The sequence below is a fragment of the Xyrauchen texanus genome, chromosome 12, assembly GCF_025860055.1.
Source record: "Xyrauchen texanus isolate HMW12.3.18 chromosome 12, RBS_HiC_50CHRs, whole genome shotgun sequence".
Lineage (NCBI taxonomy): Eukaryota > Metazoa > Chordata > Actinopteri > Cypriniformes > Catostomidae > Xyrauchen > Xyrauchen texanus.
Window position 1 is genome coordinate 40915301 of NC_068287.1, and position 23374 is coordinate 40938674.

Genomic DNA, 23374 nt, shown 5'->3' on the forward strand with positions numbered 1-23374 from the left:
GCGCGAGTCAGCGGCTCTTGAGCGCCCCCTACATAAACGACCGGAAGGCAGCAGCGCATGCTTGGTTGGAGTCTTTTTTTGCACATTGCGGAATGCAAGCTGCAAGGCAACATGGGGGATGGGTGTTGTGTTGGTACAGTTACCTACAGATAAAACCTACATATATATTATATTATTCCCGTTCTCAATGTACCTGTAAAACGTTTTAAGGCAGTCTACATATATTCCGATCCTCTCCTCTTTGAACATTTGCCTTATAGTCAAAAATAAATAATTTATTTACATTTAGCAGCATCAGTCAAAGGAATACTTAACCCAAAAAGAATTTACTCATTTACATCATGCCATTTCAGATGTGTATGACTTTCTTCTGCTGAACACAAAGATATATATATACAGTATATATATATATATATATATATATATATATATATATACACATGTATATGTGTGTGTGTGTGTGTATATATATATAGATGTGTGTGTGTGTATACATACATACATATACACATACATATACACATATTTGCCAATACATACATACAATGCAATTGAACAGTGACCAGAACTTTGAAGGTCCAAAAAGCACATATAGGCAGTATAAAAGTAATCCAAAAGAAGTTCATAAGTTATATGATAGATGTGGGTGAGAAACGTCCTTTTTTACTATAAAATTCTCTTCCCTGCCCAGTAGGTGGCAATTTGCAAGTGATTTATGTAAAAAAAAAAAAAAAAAAGACTCAACCACACTTATCATATCGCTTCTGAAGACATGGATTTTACCGCTGGAGTCATATGGATTACTTTTATGCTGCCTTTATATGTTTTAAGGAACTTCTAAGTTCTGGGTACTATTCACCTCAATGTATAGACCTACAGAGCTGAAATATTCTTCCAAAGATATGTATTTGTGTTCAGCAGAAGAAAGGTATGGCAAGAGGGTGAGTAAATGATGAGAGAATTTTCAATTTTGGGCAAACTATCCCTTTAACAAATCAAAGCGATGTAGGCGCAAATTCAAAATTAAATTCTATTGATAAATTCTATCCTCAGTGTTACAAAACAAAGCAGTCTAAAAATATTTAACACTACTAATGATCTCCTCTATGAACCTGTTGACCTTGTAAACTGGAAAAATAGACTAGATGGTCGTGATATAGATAGATGCATGGAAAAAGATTAGATAGATAGACAGATAGATAGACAGATAGACAGATAGATAGATAGATAGATAGACAGACAGACAGACAGACAGACAGATAGATAGATAGATAGATAGATAGACAGACAGACAGACAGACAGATAGATAGATAGATAGATAGATAGATAGATAGATAGATATCTAAAAATAATCTTGCACTGATGGCTACAAATAATACATTTGTGTAACATTTTTATTATATACAGTTTTAGAATGAATTATTTGTCCACGTACATGTAAATTGTGTATATACCTGTAAACGTCTTTTGTTATTTCTATGTTGGAGCTAGTATGGAGCATTTTGGATAATTGTAAACCTCAAATTGTGTGCTAATTCTGCATATGTGTATCTTTTCATAATTCAGGATTTCCACACATTTTGACCAAATATTGTCCATGATGCTTCTATGACTTTTCTAATTTTCCAAATGACTGTATAAGGATTAAGCGACCACTCTCACAAAGAGCAATTTATAGCCAATTACATTTTTAGAGCAGAGTTTAACTAGAAAAATGAATTTTAAATACAGAACTTTTCATGACTTTTTAAGATTTAAATAATTTACATGACTTTTCCATTTTAAAATTCCCTGATATTTCCAGAACCATGTGAACCTTGATATTAATAAAAAGTAAAATACACAACTTGTTCTTCAGCACCACAATTGCAATTATGATAATTTTTTCAGGCACTTCAGTACAGTTCACACAAGTGTGAAAAGTCATAGTTAATTTGCCTCAACAGACGGCATAAAATGCGTCTCATAGTCCGAGAAACATTTTTGCTTCTCCCAATCCTCATCACCACTCTCCTCATCAGTGTCCACAATTTTACTGTAGTTCTTTGTCCAACCATTATGCTCTGAAACACGTCTTCCGTTTGACTCCTCAGACTCCAGCCGCTGAATGAAATCTCCATCTTTTCTGTGCGCTCCATCAGCTATCTGTTTCTGATGGGGCTCCACATCTATTAGTTCAGTTTCTGAGGGATAGGCATTTGTGGTGGGAACAAGGTTCTCCACGATCTCCAGCTCAGAGATCTTTATAGATAATTCTGAGGGATGACAATGGCCAGGCCACACATGCTGGAAACAAAGACATGAACAAATGTGAATGTAAAACTAATTATCATTTAATAAACACTTAATATCTGCTCTGTTCCTCAGACAATGCTATCGTGTGACATCAAAACACTTTTACTATAGTCAAGGATTAATAATTTATGTATTTAAAGATATATTTCAACATTTGTATTCCATAACCAGCTGCATTTACAAGCTTATTCATGCACAATGAAGTAGCTCTACTTATAGATCATTGCACTTGTAATGCAAAGGACTGGGGTGCAAGTCCAGCTGAGCATGTGAGCCGTAAGTGTTATAGAAGCACCACAAAATTTGCAATTGCGTTTTTACCTCACATTTGCTTTTATGACACTATCGGTTAGGTTTAGGATAAGTAGGTAGGTTTTGTTCAAGACTCAATAGAGCATTAACCTTAAAAACCTCATCTGTTTGGGAAAATATTTTACATGCTTTTAGGACCACACAGTGGACGTTTCACCTTGGAAATGCAGGGATTTATGTAATGAACCATGTAAATTAATTTAGCAAAAATATTGGCACAATCGCCTAATATTCATGAGATAAGGCTGGATATACCGTATACTTTCAGTTACACATTTGTATACATTTTAACCTAAACGTTTGATGTTGATAAAAAAAAGTCCATGGATACGGACTCCTGCCAGTGCAATATACACTATGAAGAATCACAGTCAACTCTATATATGCTTTATGCGTTCTATGCACATCAGTAAAAAAACAGACCATAAGATTTCACCATATTGTTTGCAGGCATGTTGTCAAGAATCAACTCTTGTTGCATTGTACTTGAGTTTGTATGGGAACAGAAGTTTGGGATTGTAGTTAACTGTAGAATTGCTACATAACTTCAACACAACCAAAAACAAGAAACTGTGAGTATTTAAATGTGTGGAAGGAAGGTTTAAAGGTGCACTCAGTAAGTTTTTGCTACATAAACAGTTATATACAAAAGACATAAATACATTATTTTCATCGTATTTCTAAATAAATGCTAAACTCAGATTAGATAAAGTCTCAAGTCATATCAGTGACCCAATAAAAGCCGTTTAATTTTACATTGAGTGGGCCGCCCCCTCCTGGTGGCTGCCATGTTGACAGCAAATTACACTTGTCTTGTAACAGACTGAGTTACTACCACTAATAATGACATTAATAAAAACATGTTTACTTTAACTCAGCCTTTTGTGGATTGAGCCAGTATCTCTATAGATCGTTAATACACTGGGGAAAACCTCGGGGAATATCTTTAATCTATGGTATGGAAAGAGCCGATCACAAACCCGGATAAATGAGGAGTGATGTCCGGCCAGAGTTGAACACCAAGCTCTACTGCCGTACTATGTAACCGGGAGTGGTGGTGGCGTAGTGGGCTAAAGCACATAACTGGTAATCAGAAGGTTGCTGGTTCGATCCCCACAGCCACCACCATTGTGTCCTTGAGCAAGGCACTTAACTCCAGGTTGCTCCGGGGGGATTGTCCCTGTAATACGTGCACTGTAAGTCACTTTGGATAAAAGCGTCTGCCAAATGCATACATGTAAATGTAACCGGCACGGCCAGTACAGAGAAATGACAGGGCTTGTAACCAGTTCTATCTCTCATAACAAATCTTATACTGAAACGCAATTGAAGCACCCATTCTGGGAAACAACCAAGCACCGTTCTCATTGCCCACAAAGTCCTCTTAAACAAGATTAGGGAACCAATCGACAAGTTTCTAAATGCGAACAAAGCCAGTTTCCGAAGAGGACGCAGCTGCATTGATCGAGTCCACATATTAAAACTCCTAATCGAAGGGGCCAATGACCAAAACCTCCTTCTATATGATGAATCATTGATTTCAAGAAAGACTCAATAATAAGGTTTGCCATGTTTGGCATATTACGACATTATGCAATTACTAGCAAGATCGTATGAGCAATACAAACCCTCTACAACAACTCGAGGAGTGCCGTCTTAGTTAAAGGAAAGAAATCAGAGGAATTTGACGTAACAACTGGCGTTCAACAAGGTGAAATGCTTGCTCCCTTCCCATTTATCATCGAGATGGACTACATCCTCAAAAGTCCAGAAAAACAGCACATGACGAAAGGCAGCTGCAGCTTTATCACCAAGCCTAGACAATTGTCCAGGAATTCAGCCACGTCTATATTCAACCTCTCTTAGAAGTAATTCTCGAAATAGCCCAGGCTGCATCGAATCTCAAAGCAAAACTTTGCTTGGGTCAACAACATCAAGTATCAAGGACAATTGTTTAGTTAAGTTAGTTTAGTAAGCTTTTATTGTTCCCCTTAGGTAGGATTTTTCCTGCATAGAGAATTATGAGGCGGCCACCTCTGTCAAATTTCATGCTGTCACAGCCTGTCGACGAAACTCAGGCAGGCAGTCACGTGCACAGACTCCCAGTGGTGCTCAAGCACCTGTACTCTTTCACTAGATAAGTGCCCTTTTTGCAAGTCATTTCTAATTTTCTAATTTATATTTTAGTATTTATTTAAATTTGGCCCTTGGCATCAATTCTCAATTAAACATGTGCTAGACATCTGCATTTAAGTTGTAATTCTGTGAGACCACACGAGCCCCCACCCCTCCCCCTCTTTGACATTCTTTGTCACAGCCTCCACACGGTTAATGAATGCAGAACAAGCACCCTAAGGAGCAACATCGAAGTCTTCCTGACCAGCCTTCATTTGTGACAGCCAGGTAAGGATAATGTTTGCCCTAAACTTCAACATAGTTGCCACTGCTGTGAAATGAAACCACTATAAAAAAAAAAATCTCCAGCAGAGAAGAACTTAGCCAATAGTCCTTCATTAAGCTTAACAACAAGCAAGCCAATCAGGAGTTGGCTCAAAATAGCATCATGCAGTGTCGGAAATGCCCCCTTTTTGGAAGAAGGCACGCTGTGAATTTACCTCAGAAGAAGAGCGTGATCCGATATGACCTTTCGAACACAAAGAGTTTCACAAAAAGTAATTTTGTGAGTGAAAACTTGATTCTACAAAATCTATTATGTGTTTCATGGCCTTATTTCAGTGACTTAATTACTAACCACGCACAATCTTGATTTTCTCAAAAATGCAAACATGTACAGCTCATGTTTTGAGACCCTTATGTTACAACACTGCTGAGAAAGTGACGCAGTTTATTATTCATGCTTGACATGATGACTTCAACCTAACCTAAGAACTACTTTTGTAAATGCCCAAATAAACCAGAAACATAATTACATAGAATAAGTAACAAGTAATAAACCAGAAACATAATTACATAAAATAAGTAACAAGTAATAAACCAGAAACATAATTACATAAAATAAGTAACAAGTAATAAACCAGAAACATAATTACATAAAATAAGTAACAAGTAATAAACCAGAAACATAATTACATAAAATAAGTAACAAGTAATAAACCAGAAACATAATTACATAAAATAAGTAACAAGTAATAAACCAGAAACATAATTACATAAAATAAGTAACAAGTAATAAACCAGAAACATAATTACATAAAATAAGTAACAAGTAATAAACCAGAAACATAATTACATAAAATAAGTAACAAGTAATAAACCAGAAACATAATTACATAAAATAAGTAACAAGTAATAAACCAGAAACATAATTACATAGAATAAGTAACAAGTAATAAACCAGAAACATAATTACATAAAATAAGTAACAAGTAATAAACCAGAAACATAATTACATAAAATAAGTAACAAGTAATAAACCAGAAACATAATTACATAAAATAAGTAACAAGTAATAAACCAGAAACATAATTACATAGAATAAGTAACAAGTAATAAACCAGAAACATAATTACATAAAATAAGTAACAAGTAATAAACCAGAAACATAATTACATAGAATAAGTAACAAGTAATAAACCAGAAACATAATTACATAAAATAAGTAACAAGTAATAAACCAGAAACATAATTACATAAAATAAGTAACAAGTAATAAACCAGAAACATAATTACATAAAATAAGTAACAAGTAATAAACCAGAAACATAATTACATAAAATAAGTAACAAGTAATAAACCAGAAACATAATTACATAGAATAAGTAACAAGTAATAAACCAGAAACATAATTACATAAAATAAGTAACAAGTAATAAACCAGAAACATAATTACATAAAATAAGTAACAAGTAATAAACCAGAAACATAATTACATAAAATAAGTAACAAGTAATAAACCAGAAACATAATTACATAAAATAAGTAACAAGTAATAAACCAGAAACATAATTACATAGAATAAGTAACAAGTAATAAACCAGAAACATAATTACATAAAATAAGTAACAAGTAATAAACCAGAAACATAATTACATAAAATAAGTAACAAGTAATAAACCAGAAACATAATTACATAAAATAAGTAACAAGTAATAAACCAGAAACATAATTACATAAAATAAGTAACAAGTAATAAACCAGAAACATAATTACATAAAATAAGTAACAAGTAATAAACCAGAAACATAATTACATAAAATAAGTAACAAGTAATAAACCAGAAACATAATTACATAAAATAAGTAACAAGTAATAAACCAGAAACATAATTACATAGAATAAGTAACAAGTAATAAACCAGAAACATAATTACATAAAATAAGTAACAAGTAATAAACCAGAAACATAATTACATAGAATAAGTAACAAGTAATAAACCAGAAACATAATTACATAGAATAAGTAACAAGTAATAAACCAGAAACATAATTACATAGAATAAGTAACAAGTAATAAACCAGAAACATAATTACATAAAATAAGTAACAAGTAATAAACCAGAAACATAATTACATAAAATAAGTAACAAGTAATAAACCAGAAACATAATTACATAAAATAAGTAACAAGTAATAAACCAGAAACATAATTACATAGAATAAGTAACAAGTAATAAACCAGAAACATAATTACATAAAATAAGTAACAAGTAATAAACCAGAAACATAATTACATAAAATAAGTAACAAGTAATAAACCAGAAACATAATTACATAAAATAAGTAACAAGTAATAAACCAGAAACATAATTACATAAAATAAGTAACAAGTAATAAACCAGAAACATAATTACATAAAATAAGTAACAAGTAATAAACCAGAAACATAATTACATAGAATAAGTAACAAGTAATAAACCAGAAACATAATTACATAAAATAAGTAACAAGTAATAAACCAGAAACATAATTACATAAAATAAGTAACAAGTAATAAACCAGAAACATAATTACATAAAATAAGTAACAAGTAATAAACCAGAAACATAATTACATAAAATAAGTAACAAGTAATAAACCAGAAACATAATTACATAAAATAAGTAACAAGTAATAAACCAGAAACATAATTACATAAAATAAGTAACAAGTAATAAACCAGAAACATAATTACATAAAATAAGTAACAAGTAATAAACCAGAAACATAATTACATAAAATAAGTAACAAGTAATAAACCAGAAACATAATTACATAGAATAAGTAACAAGTAATAAACCAGAAACATAATTACATAAAATAAGTAACAAGTAATAAACCAGAAACATAATTACATAGAATAAGTAACAAGTAATAAACCAGAAACATAATTACATAAAATAAGTAACAAGTAATAAACCAGAAACATAATTACATAAAATAAGTAACAAGTAATAAACCAGAAACATAATTACATAAAATAAGTAACAAGTAATAAACCAGAAACATAATTACATAAAATAAGTAACAAGTAATAAACCAGAAACATAATTACATAAAATAAGTAACAAGTAATAAACCAGAAACATAATTACATAAAATAAGTAACAAGTAATAAACCAGAAACATAATTACATAGAATAAGTAACAAGTAATAAACCAGAAACATAATTACATAAAATAAGTAACAAGTAATAAACCAGAAACATAATTACATAGAATAAGTAACAAGTAATAAACCAGAAACATAATTACATAAAATAAGTAACAAGTAATAAACCAGAAACATAATTACATAGAATAAGTAACAAGTAATAAACCAGAAACATAATTACATAAAATAAGTAACAAGTAATAAACCAGAAACATAATTACATAAAATAAGTAACAAGTAATAAACCAGAAACATAATTACATAGAATAAGTAACAAGTAATAAACCAGAAACATAATTACATAAAATAAGTAACAAGTAATAAACCAGAAACATAATTACATAGAATAAGTAACAAGTAATAAACCAGAAACATAATTACATAGAATAAGTAACAAGTAATAAACCAGAAACATAATTACATAAAATAAGTAACAAGTAATAAACCAGAAACATAATTACATAGAATAAGTAACAAGTAATAAACCAGAAACATAATTACATAAAATAAGTAACAAGTAATAAACCAGAAACATAATTACATAAAATAAGTAACAAGTAATCAGATCCAGCACGGTTTTAGTTGTGCGCATGGTAAATCAAGACCTGTCAATCTGAAGCGATCAGTCCAATCCAAGCTGTAAAACAGTGGCCGATTGGTCTCTACACATCGTCCCTTCTTACCATGCCCATCTAACTATTACAACACCTAAAATATGTTGCTTGTAAGTGTTTTCTTCAGACAGTGGAAGGCATGGTACAAGTGTATGTGTGCACATGATCAGGATGGTACCACCTCCGCCTCATTTTGAGCCAGGAATAACCCTGTTAGGGGAAGCTAGTTTTCGAGCAAGGTGCCAAAACAGACACACATTCAAATCACAATAAAAAACTATACCCCTAAACAACCCAATTACAAATACAACAGCAATACAAAATATATAATACACAATACAAATTGCCAAAATCGAACATATGGTCAAGTTAGTTTAATCGGACCATGAGGAGTTCAGTAACCCAATGGCCACGGACACAAAGGAGGCCTTAATTTGATTTGTTCTACCACCTGGCACTCTAATACGACGACCAAATGCCATAATCTCAAATTCTTTCTGTAATGATGATCAGGAATACTGAGAATCGAGTGTGCCTCACTTAAAACCTGCCTATAAAAGATATCAATGGGCTGGGTTGAAATTCATTACGAACAGCAGAGACATTAGACTCAAAACTGAAATATTTGCATTGGTCAACCAGTGTAATATCTGATCCTTTTATATGTCAATGGTGGACTTGTTATTGACCTCCTAAGGTCAATTACCATATCCTTTGTTTTTTTTCTCAAATTTATGTGAAGATAGAATTTACTACACCACGCCACAAAATCGTCCAGCACATGATAATGACTCTGATCCTGTGCCTGAAGAAGACATAATATCACAGAGTCATCAGCGTATTTGATAATGTGTCTACCCTCATACGAACTACGACAGTCATTCGTGTACATAATATATAAAAGAGGTGATAAGCAACATCTTTGAGGTGAACCAGTAGAACAAGATAATTGTTTAGAATATGCATCATTGACTGTAACACACTGTGATCTTCCAGTTGAAAAATCAGAAATCCATCAGCAACATTCAAATCAAGATTAAAAGGGAAACAACTTCCTCTATTAACAAATGAGGCTGAATGGTGTTAAAAGTGATAAATAGAAGTCTTGCATGTGCTCTAGGTTTTTTAAGATGTTAAAAAACAAGATTTAGAAGACAAAGTTCTTCCCTCTCTATAGGCATTTCAGTCCCTGCCATGCCAATCTTAAGATTGTTACCACCCAACTGATCTTCAAACTAGTCTTTATATTTTAACCAATGTTTATTCATTTCCACTCTCTCAACCTTACTGAAACAACCCTGTAGGGTCAAGGAACTGTCCTCTGTCCAAACTTGGTCCCTCTTTTTCTTCACTTTTTCCATACGCAACACTGATTTATTAACAGGGAGAAGATTAACTATAATATGATCGGGAAAACCAAGAGGAGGGCCGACAACAGATTTCATCGCCCCCCTTTAATAGAGCCATAACAGAGATCTAGTATCTTATTGCACCTAGTGTGGCAGGTGACATACTGATCGAAAGAGCTCAGTGACTTATAATAATTGAGTTATTAAAATCTCAAGAATACAATTTGCCGCATCTGGCGTAATTGATTGCGGTTTATGAATTACTTACAATAACATGATTGTTTACTCTCGGATTAATGTACATCACTGTGACATCTGTGGGAATTCACGGTGTAGATAGAATGGTCTTAACAACACAGAAAGTAATTCAATATCAGGTAGACACGGTCTTTCTCTCAATGTGATGTACACTAGTGCCGGTTAATGTACAGACAAGCTCCCCACCTTGGTTCTTCCAGGTTACATATCTATCCTTGTCCAGATGAGGTGGAGCACCAAATCCAATGGCTCCAGAGAATAATCGAGGTCCTGGGAAGTGAATCAAGTCTCAGTAAGTGCGATTAATCCTGCATACTTGTAATCTCTGAGAGGGTTAACGTTTCCTGCAGTTTGTCAACTTTATTTCTCAGAGATTGCATGTTTGCCAGGATTATTGTTGGAAGTGGTATGCGGTCTATCCGCTGTTGCCTTTTCACACGCTCCCGCACACCTCCTATCCTACCACGCTTCCTACTACTTGACTCGTATCGAGAAGGCCATTCTCTTGGTTTAGTAATGTCTTTGTGGCGAGTCAGTTTTAGCCCAAAACAATAGACAATCCAAGGATTCATCCAAAGGAATATCAAAATCCCGTGAACTCCATTTAAGTCCCAATAAAAACTCCACAGAATAGCGGCGTCTGTTTGTTTGCTCATAGTACAGATGGCAGATAACTCCGCTAGTTAAAATTGCCAAAATAATTAAATAAAATAGCTCCATTATGTCTGACCATGTGCAATAACATTTAACCTACACTTGCAACAACACAAATAAAAATGATAAAAATATGTTTAAAAGAAACACAATAATATGAAACACCACGATGACGAATACCTCCTGCCGGTCGCCACTAGAGCAGCGCCCCAAGTCGCTTCGAGTTAATCCGACTGTGGCAGGGCGGAGGGCGGGGCCGGGTCGTGATCCTATGCACCCGGTCCCGTATTAGGCTAATTATGCCTCCGTGAGGGTTAAAGGCTGACTGCAGGGGACCGTGCGGGAGAGAGAGATTGTTTGCAGACATGTCTGTTATGTGTGTTTATGTTGTCTTTTAAGTTTCTTAAAAGCGAACTGCCAGGAACATCATCGGAGGTGAGCTTCCCTCCCTCCAGGACATATATACCAGGCGGTGTGTGAAAAAAGCTCGGAGGATCATCAGAGACTCCAGCCACCCGAGTCATGGGCTGTTCTCACTGCTACCATCAGGCAGGCGGTATCGCAGCATCAGGACCCGCACCAGCCGACTACATGATAGCTTTTTCCCCCAAGCAATCAGACTGTTGAACACTTGATCTATCAGGATCAATAATTAGCACTGCACTTTATTAATCTATAATCTCACACTGGACTGTCAACATATTCTCCTCAATATACTACTTCATATACATATACATATATATATATATATATATATATATATATATATATATATATATATTTCATATACTCCTTACTTATACTTATTATTGTATATTGTGTATTCTATATTGTGTATATTGTATATAATTATTGTGTTGTGTAAGTATGTGTACATTTGATATGTAAATTGTGTTGTATAAGTATGTTGTTTATTGTAACTGGTATATGTCTTGTCACTGTCATGGCTGCTATGTTGCTCGGAACTGCACACAAGAATTTCACCTACTGTTGCACTTGTGTACATGGTAGTGTGACAATAAAGTGATTTGATTTGATTTGATTTCTCATTAAAATATGATTTATATCGTCAAGCCGGTTCTCGCCTCCTCCTTTCCATTGAATAACTTTACACCGACATCAGAGTAAGAAAGGGGCAATCTTGTCTCTCAATTCTGCTATATGGCTGCAAGAGCCATTTCATCACTAAATGGCTCAGAACAGGTTTGAAAAGCAATGCCATTCAGCTGCTACAGAATTATGTTTGGAATAAGACACATGGACAGGATATCGAACGCTGAGATCTACACCAAATTGAAAAAGCGAGCCCCTAACAAACACCGTACAGCAGTGCCAACTGAGGTATGTCGGCCACTGTATCAGGAAGCCATCAACCGAACTCATCCATCAGTACATGCTATATGAGTCAGCACAAAGCCAAGGCAAGAGAAGACCTGGCAGACGAGGTCCGTCATACGGCAAGTACATCGGGCGGTTGATAAATCACGAGACACCGCCGACAAACGGAGAGTTACGAGCAATGGCTGCAAACGGAACGGAGTGGGGAAAAAATTGTCTAGATTGATCGTATGGATCAGCATGAGTGTGATCCACCAGACAGTCCAAACAGAATAGGTGCATGTGCAAAGACAAACAAGTCCAAACAAGAGGTCTCTGCTGGAGTGATGAACGACTGAGAAGGATATAGCTTCAGCCAGAGTTCCAAAAAGGGGCGGAAGGTTCAATCCACCAGCAAAGCTATAGGGAGCCCCTAACCTAACCCTTTCCCTAAACCCAACCATGTGTGTAAGTGACGCCCCCTGGTGGAGCTGGTGCAATCCCCTTTTGGAGTAACCCCACACCTTCTGAAGTAACCCCATTTGGAGATCTCCAGCCTGCATCCATACCTACTTGCTATGACCCGCTGCTCACACAGAACGAATCATGGATAAAGAGCGACATTAAGCAACGAGTGTGAGCACAGGGCGGTGTTCAGCCACCAGAGAGCTCACTAGTTACTGCTGACTGGTCACAGTCCAGAGCGCAACAACGTGCATGAATTCTTTTGAATTGAATGCAAAAATGTTTCCGTTCATTATACGGATATGTGTAGAATGAGACAGAGACAAACACAGACTAAAAGTAACAAAACAGAAGATACAAAAAACATCTTTGGTATGAAGCGGCAGCACTCAGTAAACAAACTTCCAGTATCCAGGACAATAGGTGTCAGTATAGAGTCCAAAACCACAAATACAACTGGAAACGATGGGATGAGTTCAAGCAAGCTAAAAACTTCTGAGTACACCTTTAATTTGAAATGTAGGCCAAAAGACTCACCTGCAAGTGTGCATGTTTAAACGATTTACTGTTTAAGGGGTCTGGAATCTTTGGAAAACACCATGTTGGTAACCTGTATCACAACAGCAGGATGCAGATATTAGTTTATGAAAATATATCTAAATTACCAATAACAAGCATTCTGTAACAGTGAACTGCATGCCGTAAACTGCTTACTTTACATCTTTACTAAACAGTATAAATTGAATACATTTGTGCACAAGATTTGTGGGAATGCAAAACATTATTTGATGCTAAATGTAATGGAATGACTCTGAATGTTTTCTTTTCAACATACAATAATGGAACGTAATGCATACACTCACTGAGCACTTTATTAGGAACACCTGTACACCTAATTGTTCATGTGATTATATAATCAGCCAGTCGTGTGTCAGTAGTGCAATGCATAAAATCATGCAGATATGGGTCAGGAGCTTCAATTAATGTTCACATTAACCATCAGAATGGGGAAAATGTTGATCTCAGTTATTTCGACCGTGGCATGATTGTTGGTTCCAGATGGGTTGGTTTGACTATATCTGTAGCTGACCTCCTAGGATTTTCCCACACAACAGTCTCAAGGTTTACTCCGAATGGTGCCAAAAACTGAAACACATCAAGTGAGGGGCAGTTCTGTGGACGCAAATGCCCTGTTGATGAGAAAGGTCAACGGAGAATGGCCAGACTGGTTCGATCTGACAGAAAGTCTACGATAACTCAGATAACTACTCTGTACAATTGTAGTGAGTAGAATTGCATCTCAGAATGCACAACACGTGGATGGGCTACAACAGCAGAAGACTATATCGGGCACTTTATTAGGAACATATTGTTCTTAGCAAATTGCTCAGTGAGTGTATATGACCACCAAGAATGCGGACACCCAAACGCCACACCCATACGTGGTTGATGAACATTTCATTTCAAAATGGATTTTCCTTCACTAAAATGAACGGAATAGCCAAAATTGTTGAGCTGTCAACAAACATTTGGCCATGTAGTGTATGTTACCTAGTAAAAGTCTGCCAGCTAAACTGTAGCACTGAAAGAAGTATAAACATGACAATACTTACAGGAAAACAAAATAAATGAGAAGTGTCAGCGCAAACAATGGTAGGACTACTAATACAGCCAACAGCGTCGGGGTAACATAACCTGCGAGATTAAATGGAGAGACAGGTTTGCACACATTTTGATACAAAGAGCTCATCCTGTATCATTAATATGGGTCAGAGCACAGAGTGAAGGAAATTAGGAATTACCAGGTTTATCAGTGGTGGAGAAGGTGGTGATGCTCCTCACTCCCTCACCAGCAGAGGTCACAGCGCTGACCCAGGCCTGGTACTGCTGAGCTGGCTGCAGATCTAACAGCTGGAAACTGGTTTGGTCACTGCTCACATTAGCTTCTGTTAAACAAGATTATCAAGATCTATTATATATTGACCGGTTTGATTATAGCTGCACTACAGAACTTTGTGCAATCTAGCGCCATCTGTGATCAAAACATTAAATTGCAAGCAATTTGCTGAAGAGCATATTACATGGGTACAAATATATTACACTTATAGCACTTTTCTGACTGCACCCAAAGCCCTTTTACATAGAGAACAGGGGAATCACCTCAAAATATGAATCGCCAAGGATCAATATTTACTGAATAATACATTTTGTACAGCTCAAAATGACAATTCTCATCTACGATGTTTGAGCCAGACTACAGGTCAAAAAATAACTTTAGAAAGATGGCAGCTTCATTATTTGATTTTTATACAGAGATAACTAGGTCTATTGCTAAAATCAGTTGACTTAGTCACCCCTTTGTTTTTTTTAATTACAGTATATGCAAATTATGTAACTCAAATGGTTCTTGACCATAGAAATGGGTAGTTTGTTCAGAACTAGAATCTAAAAGGATATTAAGGTATCTTTAATAATTGCCGCCCCCCCCCAATTTTGGCATTGGCATATAATGCAACAAGAGCTGCCAAGTGAACTGATTTTAGAAATAAATCAAGCTGCAACCTTTCTAAAAAAACATTGACATGTATTTTTGCTCCACAATCATTGGTGAAAATTTTTATTTTGTCTTCCTTCTACAAAATCATAGATTACTCCATACTTTTTTTTTTTTTAACAAAAACAGTGAATGTAAATTTTGTTTAATAGACATAATAGAGATCCTCCCCTGTTACCTGTCTCATTGAGGCCAATTGAGTAATGCAGGATGACACCATTACTCTCATGCAAAGGAATAGGGCTCCACATCAGAGTGACAGATGAGTGAGAGATGTTCTTCACGTGGAACTGTGAGACTTCAGGAGGCACTGAAAGGGGGAGATGAAGATTAAGGTAAGATGTAAAGTCTAGATGACTAACAAACCGGATTACAAGATCTTGCAATTTCTTGCATGTTATTTTTACCCTAAGCTTTGAGAAAATCTTACAAAACACTTTTAAACAACATCTGCACAGACTGTTATATGTTTGCTGATTAAATGAGCAAATGTCTTATGAATCTAGTAGTGGAAAACATTACATACCTCCTTGAAGTGTGTATGCAATTGCAGACTTGAGGAAAGTGCTGTGGTTGTTGATGACAGCAAACAATGACACGTTATATGCTGTATAGTTCGATAATTTATCTGTAGATGGAGACAAACTCAAAATTACTGACACACTTAGGCGGATATCTCTCTCTCTCTCTCTCTCTCTCTCTCTCTCTCTCTCTCTCTCTCACACACGCACACACACACGCACACACACACCTGTGAGTGTGACAGATCTCTGGGTTCTGCATATTCTGACCCAGTTCAGGCAGGGAGTGTGAGGTAGTTCTACAGCCACATGCTGCACCACATAATCCAGAACTCTCTCCGAGAACGGAGAAGGTACGGACCATGTGACAAACAGCTTTTTGTTCTCTCCTATTACACTCAGATTCACTTCTGGTGTTGTATGACCTGCTGAGTGTAAATATGACAAAAGTATAATACAAGTTAGGGGTCACATGGCCAATATATTGGATGTGAGAACAAAGAGAGACATGAAACTAGCACAGCTACTGTATGTAGGAAACTGGTTAGAATTGTACAATTTAGAGGTTATTACACAAAAATATTTGGTAACAGAATGCTGTGATAGACCAGTCAGAGTGAAGTATTCCAGAGAGCTGTGTAATAAGTAAAATAGAGCTGTTCAGCCATGACGTCATGATTTCTTCTGGATTTTCATATGGGAAACACCTGAAGTTGTTACCTTAAAAAGGTTTTTAGTAGTATATTTCAGCTCTATAGGTCCATACAATGCAAGTGAATGGTGGCCAGAACTTTGAAGCTACAAAAATCACATGAAAGCAGCAAAAAAAGTAATCCATAGTAGTTAAATCCATATCTTCAGAAGAGTTATGATAGGTGCTGGTGTGAAACAGATCAACATTTAAGTCCTTTTTTACTATTAACTGGACAAATAATGTAAAGCGCCAAAAAACAAAAGAAGAATGTGGAAGTGAAAGTGGAGATTTATAGAAAAAAGGACCTAAATATTGATCTGTTGATCATCCACACCTATTATATCACTTCAGAAGACAGATTTAACAACTGTAATTGTATGGATTACTTTTATGCTGTCTTTATGTGCTTTTTGGACCTTCAAAGTTCTAGTCACCATTCACTTACATTGTATGGGCCGACAGAGTTGAAATATTCTTCTAAAAATCTTCATTTGTGTTCAGCAGAAGAAAGTCATACATATCTGGGTTGGCATTAAATTTGAGTAAATTAATACTTGATCTAACCTTTAAAAATGACTTTCGTTCAGGTACATTTTGTCAGATTAAACAACATTTTTGAATTGAATTAAAACTGTTAATTTAGATGTTACCACATGAAACTCATTTTTAGGTTACCTGACAAGATTGGTTTTTACAGTATAGGTTTGTGGGTTGACTTATAAGTGTAAACACTATGATTCTTTATTGAAAGCTGCAGTAAGAGTGTTTTTTAAACTTGCCAAGTCTCTATTTTTGCAATTCCATTTTGTGCCACTAGTATTACAGAAATTGCATATGTTACTTTTAATCATAAAACAAAAGGTTAAGTTAATTTGCCATAAATACCCATCACAGGAAATGCCATAAATGTTGGGGCCGACATCCCCATTGAAGTATTGGCTGACACAAACACTCCCATAACACCCGGCTGCAATGGCAAATGACCGAGCTGCTGGCAGCCCTTTTCATCGGGATGCTGATTTTCAGTGTCTCTCCGTTGCCTGGTAACAAGCTTGTTCTCCTTACCATTGTAGAGCTTCAGAGTCACTACATAGTTATTAACATCCCATCCTGCCTGAGACAGGGGGATCTCCTGTGGAGAGCACAGAGACAAGGCCAAAGGAGAGAATAACGTTAGACTAATGATGCTGTCACATTCTAACAGCTTGTTCATGATTGTGATTGGCCTATTGAAAAACAACCAATTAGAATGATGCAATCTGGGAGCATACCTTCCAGAAGACATTACAGAAAGACATGTTTGAATTAGGGGCACAGTCACTCCAAACATCCATCTGTCCATCCGGTGCTGAAAAGAATATTACAGATGTAGAATCAACATTAATGATCATATTATATCACTCAGGCTAAGACTTGAATGGAACACTAGCATCCTGCACAATTATACTCCATACCAACTACTATCTTTTTAAAAGTATATAAAGCAGCATGCAATTTGCAATGATGTTTCAAACAGTAGCATACACTGTTGTTGTCACATGTCCTAATAATAAAAAGGTGATTAAAGGATTAGTTTACCCAAAAATGAAAATGTAGTCATTGTTTACTCACCCCTGTGTTGTTATAACCCCATATGACTTTCTTTCTTTTTCTTAACACAAACAGAGAAATTGTGAAATATTTTGTGCTCAGTGATGTCATAAAATGGCAGTCTATGGTGTGAACACCTCTTCAAGATTCAAGGACACAAAAGTATAATTCAGAGGTCTAATCAATTATTCCTTGAGACTCATGATTGTTATGAAAGCATACGATAAGGTTTGATGAGAAACAAACTGAAATCTAAAGTATTATTTAGTAAAAATATTCACTGATTGTTGATCTCCTGTGTGTGTTCATGATAGGGCACGAGAGCAACAGTTCATGCAGCACCCTCGTGACATTGGGAAACTCAATTAGCAAACATTTTTTTTGTTTTTCTAAAACAGTGATAGCGACAACAGAGCACAACACAGCTGCACACAAAACGGAGAACAGAAATGACTAAACATGTCTGAAGAGTTTGTAGTTCAAGAATAGATGCATTTCTATGCCCAGCCTGAATGTACCATTGCTCATCACTGCTGGTTAGGACAAAAAATCTGATTACCAGAAAACATACCTTTTATCACTTGTCGTTTGCCATCAGGTTGGGACACAGTGTGACTGAGGCTGCCTGTTGCCTCCTCTATGTTTCTGTTTGAATTCAGAGTAATCCATAAAAAAAATAAGGCTGGGCATAGAAATGCATCAGTTCTTTGACTACAAACTCTTCAGACATGTTTATTAAGATCTGTTCTGTTTTGTGTGCAGCTGTGTTGTGGTCTTTAGTCACTATCGCTGTGGAGGACCTGTTTTAGATAAACAAATTTTCGCTTGAACTCCCCAATGTCACGAGGGATCTGCGTGAACTGCTGCTCTCGTGCCCTATCATGAACGCACGCACACAGGAGATCAAAGGTCAGTGCACATTTGAACTAAATAATACATTATGTTTCGGTTTGTTTTGCATAAAAAATGATCGTATACTTTCATAAGTCTCATGGAATCATTTATTAGACTTCTGAATTACACTTTTGTGTCCTTTTAAGGCTTGAAGAGGTGGTCACAATAAACTGCCACGGTATGACATCACTGAGCACAAAATATTTCACAATTTCTCCCTTTGTGTTAAGAAAAAGAAAGAAAGTAATATGGGGTTATAACAACACAGGGGTGAGTAAACAATGACTGAATTTTCATTTTTGGGTGAACTAATACTTTATCATGTCAGTGATACACTTTTGCATTTTTAAAGGAATTTTTTGTGTGAAATACAAGTTAATCTCAATCAACTACGTTTGTACCATAATAATGATCCAGTGAGGCACTTACAATGGTGCCTAAAAAATGAATGAGGCCAGTTGATAAATGTTAAAAAATACACCGTTTCAAAGGTATAGCCACAAGACATAAACATTATATGCGTTTACTTGATTTTAGTGCGATAAAATTGCATAATAACCTTACTGATCAATATTACAACTTTGTTGAGATGGCGACACGACACCGATCAACCCTGTAAGCAATTGTATCACACTAAAATCATGTAGAACAGAGATTTTATCACACTAAAATTATGTAGAACAGAGATTTTATCACACTAAAATTATGTTTAAATGTATACTTTTGTGGCTATGCTTTTGAAACAGTGTGTATTTTAATGTTTATGGACTGAATCCATTTACTTCCATTGTAAATGCCTTACTGTAACTGTGTTTTTTGCCATACTGTTTATAGCATAATCTTGACTTCAACTTCAAATCAAACTTATTTGCAGTTAGTAAATAACATCTTGGAGTGCAATAAATGTCCTTGATGAATATAAGTGTGTGAGAGTATTGTTTCTGACCTGCAGGGGGTGTTCTGACTATATACTCTGAACTCCAGTGACTCATAACGTCCTCTTCACAGCAGCAGCGAACACGAAAACTGTACTGTGTGAATGGCTGCGGGTCCACCAGCAGAAATGCTACTTGACAATCATCCACCTGCACAATAATGATTCAAATGTGTCACAATCTGTAGGATAACTATAATAGTTGCCAAATCTCTGACTCTGACACTTCAAAGGGAATGTTCACCCAAAAGATAAAAACTATGTCATAATTGAATCACCTTCATGTTGTTACAAACCTGTATGACCTTTTTTTTTTTATTATTTATGCAAACACAAAAGGAACATTTTTAATGCATATCCTGTTCCATCTGTTCAATACAATGGCAGTTGGTAGAGACTCACTTCAAAGCTTTAAAAGGAGAGATGCACGAAAATTAAAATTTTTGGTTGATACCGATTTTAACCAAAAACCTGGAGTGGTGGTGGCGTAGAGGGCTAAAGCACTGAACTGTTAATCAGAAGGTCGCTGGTTCAATCCCCACAGCCACCACCATTGTGTCCTTGAGCAAGGCACTTAACTCCAGGTTGCTCCGGGGGGATTGTCCCTGTAATAAGGGCACTGTAAGTCGCTTTGGATAAAAGCATCTGCCAAATGCAGAAATGTAAATATAAAACTATTGTCTGATAACGATACAGATACTGTGCCACTTACCTTATTTTGTCATCAGATCAGGGTTTTGCTTACGAATACATACATTTATTTTTATAAAGAGGTACAGAAGCTTTTTTACCAATATATATATATATATAATTTTCGATATCTCAGAAGTCAACGTCTGCTGGTTTCAAAGCGTTTTGGATGGTTTCTCTCATCATGTAAACTAAAGGTATAGTAGTGCTCATCAAAATAAGTAATCCACTACAAATTACTCAACTTCCAACTTTATTTATAAAAAACTATTTTAAAACAACAAAAGTTGAACCAAAGTGCTGTCCAATTAGATACAAAAGTATAATAGAGTAATTATAGAAACAAACAGAACTAAACACCAATAAACAACATGTAATCTTGACATTAAATAGCATCAAAAGATACCGAGTAAAGATTTAAAAATGGACCTTACGTGTGAAGGGAGACAGTTCCAGAGTTTGGGGGCGACGACAGATAAGGCTCGATCTCGAGAAGGCAACTAAATACTTTTTATTATACTAAATAAGTTTTATTATATTACTTCGCTGGGTACTTCATCTAAAAAAGTCATCACATTACTAATTATTTTACTTTTCAGTTACCTTCTAAATCACTTTTTCTGGAAAAGTTTTTGGTTTTCCACTCAATTTCAAAATGTCTTTATTTCCTCATTCATTCTCGCACCCTTCAGCTGTTAAAGAAACAGTAACAGGTGTACATTTGTATTAATATTTTAAATGTATTATACAGTTCATATTACTGTGTTACATTATATTTTAGACTAAAATGTAAATCATTACAATAACTAATTACTTTGTAATTGGATACGCTATCCTGCCTATAGGCAAGTGTCATGTTATGGCATTAATTACACATTAAATTAAATATTATATGCTCTTAGGAGTGCCAACCCTTCTAAATATTGTCGCTATTATTAATTCTGGATTGTGTATTTGAATTCAGAGTTTTTACATAGTGTGTTACGAATTAATTCTAAATAAACCATCATTTTTTCATATCATACTTATTACCAATATGCTGGTGGTTTTAATTTGGTCAGTAATTGGCCGAAAAATATCAGCAGACGATACATTGGTGCATACTTATTAAAAAGCACCCAGATGTATTAAAAGTAGCTCATGTGGCTCGTCATATTCCAAGTCTTCTGAAGGCATACGATTTTGGTGAGAAACAAGCTCAGTGAAAATCTTGACATCCGCTGCATGTTCATGAGCGCTATGAGAGAAGCTTGTAACAGTGGCATGCACATTCACGCGAGAATATACATTGTTTACATGAACACACTGATTAGATGGACAATGATATTCTTTTTTTTTCTTTTGTGTTCCACATAAGAAAGTCATTTGGTTTTGAAACCACATGTGTGTGAATAAATGGTGACAGAATTTTCATTTTTGGGTAAACTATTTCTTTATAAAACATGAAGGCCAACATTTATGGTCATGACAAGAATAAATCTATATTCAAGAAGCCAAATAAGCCAAAAATGTATCTGGTCGAAGAACAGAACCTCACACAGAATTTTCATTAGAACAATATAAAATGTTAAGGCTGAAAATGCAAAGATCTTTCTATCTATTGCATTTTACTAGTGGATATTTTAAGTGAACATATTCATTAGGAATGCACCGATATGAACATTTTTGGCTGATATAATACCAATTTTAACTAAAACTATTGATAAACACAGATAACGATATTATGCCACTTACATTATTTGTCATCAGATCACTGTTTTGCTCAAGATTTATGTTTTAAAAATGTACAAAGAGGTGCAAAATTTGATGTTATAACAATAAACTTGAACTTTAACCCAATAAATGGTAAATCATATTTGGCATCAAATCTGTCACAGCAGTTGCACTTTTGAAAATAAGTTTGCAATTTTGTGTGATTTGTTAATATTTGAATCTACCAAAAGCAGTTGTGTATCAAATAGTCAATTATTTGAGCGACAAGATAACAATGACTATGGTCTGCAACAAGCGGACTTCAAAACAAGCTACAACCATGACCAAAAGTATTGGCAGTGACATCAATTTATGTTTCGCAATGTTTTCTGCTTCAGTTGTTGTGGTGTTGATTCACATTGATTCTAGATTATTGTGCAGAGTGATCAGATGCATTTTAAATAATTGTAAAAATTTACTTTATCACAAAAACCCAAATTACACTGTTTTTTGGCCACCAGTGCGGAGCTTGCTCAATATTGGCAGCAGGTTGGTGTGAGTGCATCTGCACGCACAGTGAGGGGAAGACTTTTGGACAATGGCCTGCTGTCAAGAAGGGCAGCAAAGAAGCCACTTCTCTCCAAGAAAAACATCAAGGACAGACTGAAATTCTGCAGGAAGTACAAGGATTGGACAGCAGAAGACTGGTGCAAAGATATTTTCTCTCAAGCCCCCTTCCGACTGTTTGGGACATCTGGAAAATCGATAGTCCGGAGAAAAAAAGGTGAACGCTACCATGAGTCCTGTGTCGTGTCAAAAGTGAAGCATCCTGAGACCATCCATGTGTGGGGTTGCTTTTCATCAAAGGGAGTGGGCTTGCTCACAATTCTGCCCAAAAACACTGCCATGAATAAAGAATGGTATCAAAACGTCCAGTAAGAGCAACTTCTC

At 35.4% G+C, this 23374-nt stretch overlaps 1 protein-coding gene across 2 annotated transcripts in view; it reads right to left on the bottom strand.

The window, feature by feature from the left end:
• Window positions 1-1388: 1388 nt before the first annotated feature.
• Window positions 1389-23374, bottom strand: part of LOC127652994 (interleukin-12 receptor subunit beta-2-like) — a 29902-nt gene continuing 7916 nt past the window's right edge. Inside the window, exons 6-15 of one of the 2 annotated variants that reach the window (XM_052139462.1) lie at window positions 20054-20192; window positions 17895-17971; window positions 17509-17755; window positions 16160-16354; window positions 15935-16036; window positions 15587-15718; window positions 14657-14800; window positions 14468-14549; window positions 13392-13464; window positions 1389-2287 (exon numbers count right to left, since the gene is read on the bottom strand). In XM_052139462.1, coding sequence (XP_051995422.1) covers window positions 1931-2287; window positions 13392-13464; window positions 14468-14549; window positions 14657-14800; window positions 15587-15718; window positions 15935-16036; window positions 16160-16354; window positions 17509-17755; window positions 17895-17971; window positions 20054-20192 — 1548 coding nt within the window. In that variant the 3' untranslated portion in view covers window positions 1389-1930. Of the gene's footprint in view, window positions 2288-13391; window positions 13465-14467; window positions 14550-14656; window positions 14801-15586; window positions 15719-15934; window positions 16037-16159; window positions 16358-17508; window positions 17756-17894; window positions 17972-20053; window positions 20193-23374 lie in introns of both variants that reach the window. The other variant, XM_052139461.1, reaches the window with a different exon arrangement.